The following is a 10504-nucleotide window of genomic DNA, read 5'->3' on the forward strand; positions in this document are numbered from 1 at the left end:
CTGCTTCATCAGGGTGGTATGACCTACACAAAGGCAGAATGACTGGTCTTCTGTCCCCACCAGCCAGCTCTTCTCCCTAGTTTTTCAGTCTCTCCATCTAAAAATGTTTGAGACACACATGGTGGTGCACATCAGTCCCAGCGCTCCAGAGGCAGAGCCAGGCGGATCTGGGATTCAAGACTTGCCTGGTGTACATAGTGAGTTCCACCCAGCCAGCACTACACAGTGAGACCCTATTCCTCCCCCCCCCCAAAAAAAAAAACTTGCAAAAGCAAGATTTACAGCTCAAGATCAATATATAAATACACATTATTTATACATATGTATGTATATATTATGTGTATTTAGAGATTATCTCTTTGTAGCCCTGGCTGTACTGGATCTTGATAGGTAGACAAGGGTGGTTTCAAACTCAGATCTGCGGACTTGTCTTCCAAGCGCTGGGACTAAAGGCATGCACCACCACACCCAGCCACTGACCCAGCATCTTGACCTGGCCTATCAACTCAAAACTCCTCAGTTTGCAATGAGAGAAGCACAAAAATGACATGTTCAATTCCTATCATTTTTGGTAGAGTAATTTTATCTGAATCTATTAGTTTAGGAAGCTCTGGCTATTGTTTTGGATAGCCTTTTACTTGGATAAGCCTCACCCTGGGAATACACCTTCCTGATCACGGTATCCCCTTTTAAACATCTGTCCTAGTAAGAGCAGCTGATGAGAATACTGATATGTAACAAGTTGGAGATAAAGATGTCCATTCCAAGCACTTGAACGATGACAATGTCAATGGATGCTAATAAGCAAGGGGGAAATTTTTTGAGGGGTTCCACCTGAAGACGAAGAACTAAAGGAAACTAATGACTGCTAGAATTGACCTCTCCCAGGATGAGTTCCCATACTGTTTATCCAATGAAAAGTGGACAGCCCTGAAATCACATACATGAAATATGAACTCAGCAATTTTATATTATTTGTGAATGCACACACACATGCATATGGGTAAAACAGTACAAAAAAAAAGTACTAACCTGTGGGAGGACACGGGAGGTTCAGAAGGGGGAAAGTGACAAAATTCTATTTCAACTAAACACCAATTATAAAGCTTTAACTGTATGAATGTGCTACCTGCATACACGTGTACAAGCATGTAATTCTCATCATGAGGGTGTTGAGTCCCCTGGAACTGAATTTAAAGCCAGCGAGATGCCATGTGGATGCAGGGGACTGAACACTCAATACTGCTGGGCCATCTCTCCAGCCCTTATTTCTGAGGCTTTGCTGTTGTTTTAGGCATCCCCTGATCTTTCTCAGCAAGTACAGAAAAACTAGGACCGTCAGTGCATGGCGGCACATACTTTAACCCCAACCCAAGTTCAGTGGCCAACCTCTTCTACACTGTGAGACCCTGTCGGGGGGGGGGAACCCCAAAAACTAGTTTTTGTTGTGTGTCCTAGGAGTGTGAGCGGAGGAGGCACCACTGTACTCTATCTTTTGAAGGACGTGCTGGCTTCCCCATCAGTACTGCTTTGTTATATTGAGTTCTGTTTGTTTCTTCAGGGCTTGTCAAAGGCTTTTTCTGCATTTCTGAGATTACTGGACTTGAATCTTAAATGTCTCTAACTATGCTTGTGTCCCTGGGCTGAAACTTACTGGTTCTGGTATTTTGAGCTGTGCATGAGCTCAAGAAGTCCAGAATACTTTTGGCTTTGCTGGAGCTTGTTAGAAGCCACTCAAAACCTGGGTCATCTGATTCAACTTTTCTTTAATAAATAGGGAATAAGACTTTAAAAAACTTATGTTACATGCTGGTTCAATGTGCACATAGCACATTCGTTACTACATGTTAACCATTCAACCTCTAACATTTCACCTAACTAGTCTAGGGTCTTTCAAACCTGCCTTCAATTTTCACTAATTCTGTTTTATTTTAAACCAATCTGCTTTGAGCGCCACACCCTCTTATGCTGGGACTGAAGGCATACGGTATCACAGCCCAGCCCTCATTTCAATGACCTTACATTCCCACTATAGACTGAATGTCAATGGAAAGTTTATAGTTTTATACACTTTTTTTTTTTTTTTGGTTTTTCGAGACAGGGTTTCTCTGTAGCTTTGGAGCCTGTCCTGGAACTCCCTTGGTAGACCAGGCTGGCCTCGAACTCACAGAGATTTATTATGTATACAACATTCTGCCTCTGTGTATGCCCATATGCCAGAGGGCCAGATCTCATTACAGATGGTTGTGAGCCAACATGTGGTTGCTGGGAATTGAACTCAGTCATCTCTCCACCCCCTATACACTTTTTTTTTTGAGACAGGGTTTCTCTGTGGCTTTGGAGCCTGTCCTGGATCTAGCTCTGTAGACCAGGCTGGTCTCGAACTCACAGAGATCCGCCTGCCTCTGCCTCCGGAGTGCTGGGATTAAAGGCGTGCGCCACCATCGCCCGGCTATACACTTATTTTTTATGCATCTATATACTTGGCACTGTGGTTAGCATTTACTGCATACTAAATTGAACAAATGAACAGCTTTTGTGTGAGGGGAACAGACATTGGGGGTTAGAGGACAACTGGTGGAAATTGGTCCTCTACCGTGTCTTTTCTTGTTGGCTTTTTGAGACAGGGTTTCTCTGGAACTTGCTCTGTACACCAGGCTGGTCTCTTTAATTTGGAGATCCGCCAATCCCTGCCTCCTGTGTGCTGGGATTAAAAGGTGTGCCACCACACCTTTAAGATTAATTAAAACCATCAGGCTGACCTCCTGGGATTACAGACAGGAATTCAGTCAAGATACTTATCACCCAGACAGCAGTAAAGACACTTCTGACAGATGAAAGGAAAATAGAAAACTGGAAGTCAGAAAAGCACAGAACTCGGCTGAAACACAAGCATTCATGGGAGAGCCAAAAGGCAGGAAGGGAAAAGATCCAAGCAGAGCCAATGGTGCCTCTTCCACTTCAGTAGCAACAGTGGAGGGGGTGTGGGGAACTCAGTCACACAGTAGCATGTATTTGTCCAGAATAAAGGCATCAAATTTACTTATTTGACTTGTGGCACAAATGCAAATCTCTTATGCTCACTAGTTTAACATCAAAATTTTCACCAATAGTTCTATGCATCATATACAAGCATAGTGTTTGATTTTTCCCCCCTAGGGATATCTATTCCACCTACAGGGCTCACGTGATCCTCTTACCTCATCTACTTTTTAGCTGAGGAATCTAGTCATTCCAATCCTGGTTTGTTAAAGAGAAAACCAGCAAAGCATCTTCTAATTTAAGCCCATCCAAGAATATCAGAACATTTTTCATGCTTACTAGACACCTAGTCAAAACAAGCAAACAAAAACCCCAAAACAACCAACCAACCAACCAACCAACAAGCCCCCAAAATGACCAGGAGCAGAGATAGAGTCCCTGCCAAGCAAACTTCAATAAAAAAAAATTGTACAAGACCCCTACTGATGGCTTCAGAGTCAAATCTATAAAGGGCTGTATGTAAACTTCTACCTTCAAATGTTTGTGAAATTTGGTTTTTGGTCGACATCAAGCAACAGAAAAATTTCTGAATGTTACTAGACAATTAAGCAAACTTTTATTGAAGTTTACATTGTGGTACAGAAATACATTTCAACCGATTAAAAGTCCAACACCAACAAAGAAATTATGGCACCAAAACTTCCCCTCTTGCAATCAAACTAGGATCACTATCCAATCTACAGTTTGTTTTCTAGGCTTCTTTCCACACAAACCTATGCAAACTTCAATATTAGAATTCATAATTCTATAAGATGGGAGAATCAGACCGCAAACCAACAAAATCTACTGGGTTACAAAGTTAGCTTAAATAAGCACTGGTCCTCCAAATAGCAGTCCAAAACATTAGCTGCTGTGCTCACTATAGAACCACACTGATAAAGCTGATTGGAGGCTTCCCGAACGAAGCCTTCAATCAACAGCATGCTTAAAGTAAAAATCCAGACAGTGTTCCAACCACTTGATTCCAAACCAAGTAGATTCTATGTTTAGAAACGCTAAAAAAGTGTTTCATTTTAAATACAGAAGGAACAAGACATCACTGTATCAGTCCAGAAACACCAAGAAAACAGTACAAGGGCAATAAATAGGAAATTTTAGTCCATTCTGCTCTTCTCCCAGCAGTTTATATACCACAATATCTGCAATTGCCACTGACATGCCAACTCTTGAAAGCCTGCGTTTCTAGCCCCAGCCCCACTGACTATCTGTGTGTGCATATACGTTTACTATCTGGACAGTCCTCACTCTGGGCAGCCTTTTATTTGGTCATATGAACAGCATGGTAAAGGAAGACCACACAGGAAAAGGTGAAGTCAGAACAGCTCACATGCATCACACACAAAAATACAACTTCTAAGTCAGATAGAAATGGCACAGATTCTGTTTTGAATCAAATTTTCCTTTTAGTAGAAACTGATGGCAACAGGTTAAAAGTTGACAGTGCGTACTGAGGTCAGAATGTCTAGGATTGACTATCTGCTTGACTTAGCGGACTTACTTCCTCCTGTCACTACTTAACAAGTTAGTGAAGCCATGGCAGGCACTCCATGAGAGCTAATTCAAGTACACTGCATAGCCTACTGTTTCCATTGAGTCTTTAATGAGTTCTCCCTGCTAACCCACCCCGGGAGAGAAAATGCTTTCCATTTGATACATTCAGTTTTGTCATTTGTCTTCCACAGTTCAAGTCAATAAGACATTATGTCTTAACAAAAAAAAAAAAAAAAAGTCAGAGACCATCTCCGAAACCCCCCCCACTTGAGGGGGTGGGGGGATATTTCAAGTCCAGTGAAATAGTGTATTGCTTTAATTGGGGGTTGGGGTGGGTGTGAATTGAGAGAAGAGGGAAAGACTTTGGTGACAGAAGAAATCAATCACAGGATTATAAATGCAGGAAGAACAACTATTAAAACAGTAGAACACAAAACAGTCACTGGAATCAGCATTTTCTTACAAGTACTCAACTTGTGGAAGAAAAACTTTAATTGCCATTGCATAAAACACCTGTATGAAGTAAAAATTGGTTTTGAATAACATTAGTAGAGAATATGCTCTAGAAAGTGGAGGTAACTGGATGTAAAAACTCTGGCAGCAATTTAATAGAACAGTCGCAGATGTTCAGTTGAGGCCAGCATCTAATGAGGACGAAAGCCTTGTCTGTGGGGGATTTTGGATGATGCCTGCAGAAATATTACACTGTGCATAAACCAAATTGAATCATTTTCACAAGTGTTGTAGAGATTCATACAGTCAAAGTTCTTTTCTACATGCACTTCAATTCCACAGCAAGAGTGGCGTAGAACACCTAAACACAGAAGAGAGCATTCATGCAAGATATCTAACTCCTTGATAGAATAATGCATACACTTCAAAATGATTACACTATCATTACATCTAGGGCTTTCTGCAACTATAGGGTGGTGGTCATGGAGAACACAGCCCCCAGGATCAAAATCTAGAAAGCAGCCACCACCTCCTGTGTGTCTTCTTCTCTTTTTGCGTTTTTTCTTCTTCATTTTTCTTAATCAACTCTGCTGTTGTTGCTGCTTCTTAGCAAAACTGGTAAAAACAAAATTGTAATCATTGAACATAGCACTCTGGCAATCAAGACGTTTAAAACCTTCAATCTTCTGGGGTGAAGAAAGCACTGTGCGACATTTAGAACTCTGGGGAAAGATGGAAACAAACATGAGTACTTCCGTCAACAGCGATGCTGTGAATAGATGACTGCCTCACTCTAACTGCAGCAGCAATACAAAGATTTATTTTCTTAATGCACTTATTTGTGTATGTAGATGTCATGTGAGACAGGGTTGTATGATTCCTTGCCATCTCTGTGTTTTGTGAGCCAGCTGATGTGGGTGCTGAGATCTGAACTCGGGTCCTCTACTAAGGGTGCTCTTAACTGCTGGGTTTTCTCTCTCCAGTCCCAAACTAAGGCATCTTTTTTCTTGTGGGCTGAAAAGCAGGCTGTCTTATGGTTTCTGACCAGGCTGTCAAAAGGGAGCAGTGATAGAAAGGAGCTTGCTAACTGGGTGCCATATAAAAAAACAAGGATTGCTGAAAAATCTAATGAAATATGTAAGGTTTCTCTGCTCCAAGTAACCCCAGTGAATGGCACCCAGCTGTCATCCTGTTACACATTCGTGGCAATCCCATTACCCCATTCACCTTGAGGTCTTATCACTCATAGCTGCCAGATTAGTTGGGCTGGGAAGTATTTGCCTAGCATGTGCAAGATATGGTCAAAAGAGAAAAAGAAAACAAGTCAAATTACCTGATTAACAAACAAGGTGGTCACAAATTTTCCTGGCTTGAAGACTTCCACAACCTTCCTGATCAGGTCATCATAGGAGGTCTGACTTAGGTTTGTTTCAAAGCTAACATAAGAGAATTCTGGTTCTGGAGTGATGTGAATAGTCCAATATGTTCCCTTAGAGAAAAGTTTTATTGTTATTAGTAATACAAAGGGAAAATACAAATATTAAGACAATTACGGAAGATTCTAATTACTTACATCCGATTTCATTCCATTCATCGAGTAGCCACAAGGATTGAACAGTGTGGCATCAATGACAGAACCTGGTATCAGGTCACGAATTCCACTCTCACGAGTGACATCCTTTGCAGTAACACCATCTTTCATGTAGAACTGGTCCATAACTGCTGGGTCAAGCTCACTCATCAGAATTTCCAGGGTTTGATCTGGCTGACTGATTACTCGGCTCTCTGGGAAATCCAAAGTATACAAGTACCTAGACAGAAGCAGAACATAATCCACAGACAGTTCAGAATAAGCCTTACATTGGTTCTTTCAAGAAGCCCATGTCCAGCCAAGTAGTGGTGGTGCACACCTTTAATCCCAGCACCTGGGAGGCAGAGGCAGGGGGATCTCCAAGTTCGGGGCCAGCCTGGTCTACAGAGTGGGTTCCTGGTCAGCTAGGGCTACACAGAGAAACCCTGTCTCATAAAACAAAACAAGCCCATGTCTCCCTCTCATAATGGCTACACTTTAAACCTCACAGCAGTTGTGGATGCCTGTTAAGATCAAGTCAGTCAACATTCCGGCCTGGAGTGGAAGGCGGGAGGGGTGTCACAAGGCCCCAACCTCAATAGAAAAGCCAGTGACAACTGATGGCTTCCGAGGGAAGAAGAGCCAGCTTTCTTTAAGGGTTCTAAGTGGCTAACCAAACTCCAGTGGATAGCTGCTCAAACACCCAGGAATCCAAACACTCACTCTACCACAGAACCACACCCCCATCCTTTTCCCTTTTTGTCTCACTATATGGCCTTTGCTGGTCTTGTTCTCTTCCCTCAGCTTCCAGAGCAGCTGGGATTAGGAAGCATACGCTACCAAGGTCTAGCTTAAAAAAACACTACTTCCATTTCCTCAAAACCCACACATATGGGCAACAAAACCAAATCAAAATTACATACCAACAGTCAGAATTCATACGTCCCATACAATATGCTGCTCCATCTGTAAGGAAAAAGATATTTGGTTCATTATTAGCCATTCAATACAGTATTATTTGGGACCTATTAAAAACATCAGTGGAAGCCGGGCGATGGTGGCGCACGCCTTTAATCCCAGCACTCGGGAGGCAGAAGCAGGCGGATCTCTGTGAGTTCGAGAGCCTGGTCTACAGAGCTAGTTCCAGGACAGGCTCCAAAGCCACAGAGAAACCCTGTCTCGAAAAACCAAAAAAAAATAAAAAAAATAAAAATCAGTGAAGAGAAAAAGTGGGTGAATTCTTAGAATGCTATTTTAAAGGTCTGCTGTATGAGCTGCTGGCACCACATGGCATCATCGCCATGCCGACACCAGGAACCAAATCCGGGTCCTTGGCAAGAGCAGCAACTGCTCACACCACCCAGTTCCTCCCCTTTGCTCTTAAACACCCTCTTTTGGGGGGAGAGGGGCTGCCACTAATACTCTTGAAATGTAAATGGTTGAGACAACTACCAGAAAACTTTACCTTCTTCCTAAACTCCCACCGGGCAGAGAATTGGCTACTTTCCTAGTCTTCTAATCAAGGTAAGTCGTTTTACTTACATATCCTTCCCAAACTGTTTCAAAATTTCCCTTAGCACAGTAAACCAACTTGGAAATGACACCAAGTAAATACCCACCACTCTCTGGCAGCACGTAGTGTCTGAGGTCATAAATTACTGGCAAATGTCTGAAGTCTTTTTATTTCTTGAAGTGTTGAAGATCAAATTCAGGGCCTCATACATGCTAAGTATGCGTTCACCACTATTTGTGAGCTACACATACCTTACCCTTAGATTTTCACCTTTAAAGCCATTCCTGTAAGTGATTTTGCAAAGTTATTAAGACGTCTTAGGTTTAGCGCCATTTACCTCATTTTTTGGGATACTGGCCCTAAAGTCTGCAGAATAGGCCAGGCTGTGTGCCACAGAACCTACCAGTCTCTGCATCTACAGTACCAGCACTACAAACTCATTCCACCACACCTGGTTGGGCCTGTCCTTATTTTAAATGTAGATCAAATTTGGGTCCTTGTATAGCAAGCAACTTACAATTAATTGTACTCTCTCCCCAGCTGCTGTCTTTGAAACAAGTTCTCGTTATCTGGCCCAGACTAGCCTTGAATGTTGAGGCTCAAGGGCTCCTTCAGTCTAGTTAGTAACCAGGGAACAGGTACAAGCCCTCTTGTCTTACTTCCCATGACATTCTGTCCACCTTAACAGCACTGACATTATTTTTACAAGTGCACAATACAACTTGTAAACCCACAACCAAAATTTGTCTGAGATCTTTAACACCTAGGTAAAGAAAAACAAAGCATACAATATAGTGCTACCCCCCGCCTGCCCTGTAGCAAATACTTCAAACAGTCCCAGGAGTTCCAGTCCAGCCCCAGACCTCAAAGATCGTAAGACCCTGCTTCAGAGATCACAACAAAACACCCATGCATCTTTAAATAGTTGCATCCCCAACTTTAAAAGACAAGAATTACTACATTCTATTTTTACTTACTTGGGAAAATTGCATTAAGAAATTCGATTTCTTCCTGGAAATTCCGGTGTGGGTACCCTTGGTGAGAAGGCTTCATGAAATTCTTACGAGAATAAAAGAAGCTCTTAAAAGAAAGAAGAGAGATCTTTAAGATTTTTCCCCTAAATCAATTTTCTACATATAGAAAAGACAAGAAAATAAAAATGTTACAAATATTCCAACTGTGAAGCACAAATTAGCGATCAGAATGACATTAAAATGCATACTGCAATGTACTTTTTAAGCTGGAATGGAAAACAGATCACGATTCAGGCTTACATGGAAAGTATTTTATAATAGTCAACACTAAGTGCCTATGATTTAGATTTCTTACAAGGACAGTTGAGTAATTATTCATAACTATACTAGTGGTTCAGGTATGCTGGTTCACAGCTTCAATCTTTGCACCAAGGACACGAAAGCAAGAGTGTACGTTTGAGACCAGCCAGGGCTCCAAAACCAGACCTCCCTCACTTCCACTCCCCCAAATAGGCTAAGTGCAGTAATGTGCACCTACTATGAACTCCAGAAGAAAGGCAAGAGAACTGAGTTTGAGACAAGCTTAGGCATTAGCAGGGCAGTTAGTATAGTTTAGTGACAGAACATTGGATTAGCACCATGTGAAGCCTAGGGTTCAGTCCCAACCACAGGTGCAAAGAAACCAATTCTGACATCAATAACATTCCTTTCTTTGAGGTAAGATACTGAAATCTAACCAAAACAAAAATCATTATCAGTTTTAAACATGTCCAGCACTTACTTGAATTGAGTCAAACCCACTGTAATCCCTAGCAAGCTTCAACAGGGGAACCAGTGCTTTCAGTAAGAGGGTGGTACCACATGTCTTCAAAATGAAACGTCTCTTGGAGACAAACATGCTACTCTCACTGCAACAGAAAGGCAAGCGATCATTACCCCAGCATGTATTACTGAGAATACAATTAGTGTAATGTACATCAATATTTGTAATTTTTACATCGCCATTGGATATACTTTATATGTATTCATCACCAAAACCTAATAATCGACAACAAAATTAGAACTAAAAAATTAGCTCTAGTCTACAGAGCTAGTGCCAGGACAGACTCCAAAGCCACAGAGAAACCCTGTCTCAAAAAACCAAAAAAAACAAAAAAAAGCAAAAAAATTAGCTCTATATCCGTTTATAGTTCATGTCTGTAACCTACAGTCATTCCTCATTCTACACATACACATGTTAATTCTGAACATGTGGAGTACATGCATTTACCCTGAGATTGTGTGACTTTATTTTCCTTTAGAGTGAATAGGATTCAGTTTTATTTCCCATTCACTCTTTTTTTGTTTTGCTTTTTCGAGACAGGGTTTCTCTGTGGTTTTTGGAGCCTGTCCTGGAACTAGCTCTGTAGACCAGGCTGGTCTCGAACTCATAGAGATCCGCCTGCCTCTGCCTCCCGAGTG

The 10504-nt window shown here is 41.7% G+C and overlaps 1 protein-coding gene across 4 annotated transcripts in view; it reads right to left on the reverse strand.

The window, feature by feature from the left end:
• Positions 1 to 3579: 3579 nt before the first annotated feature.
• Positions 3580 to 10504, reverse strand: part of Amd1 (adenosylmethionine decarboxylase 1) — a 16674-nt gene continuing 9749 nt past the window's right edge. Inside the window, exons 2-7 of one of the 4 annotated variants that reach the window (XM_005363550.3) lie at positions 9825 to 9942; positions 9047 to 9149; positions 7480 to 7522; positions 6560 to 6797; positions 6320 to 6475; positions 3580 to 5708 (exon numbers count right to left, since the gene is read on the reverse strand). In XM_005363550.3, coding sequence (XP_005363607.1) covers positions 5568 to 5708; positions 6320 to 6475; positions 6560 to 6797; positions 7480 to 7522; positions 9047 to 9149; positions 9825 to 9942 — 799 coding nt within the window. In that variant the 3' untranslated portion in view covers positions 3580 to 5567. Of the gene's footprint in view, positions 5709 to 6319; positions 6476 to 6559; positions 6798 to 7479; positions 7523 to 9046; positions 9150 to 9824; positions 9952 to 10504 lie in introns of all 4 variants that reach the window. The other 3 variants (XM_026787378.1, XM_013352386.2, XM_005363549.3) reach the window with 3 other exon arrangements.

The sequence above is a fragment of the Microtus ochrogaster genome, linkage group LG9 (genome assembly GCF_000317375.1).
Source record: "Microtus ochrogaster isolate Prairie Vole_2 linkage group LG9, MicOch1.0, whole genome shotgun sequence".
Classification (NCBI taxonomy): domain Eukaryota; kingdom Metazoa; phylum Chordata; class Mammalia; order Rodentia; family Cricetidae; genus Microtus; species Microtus ochrogaster.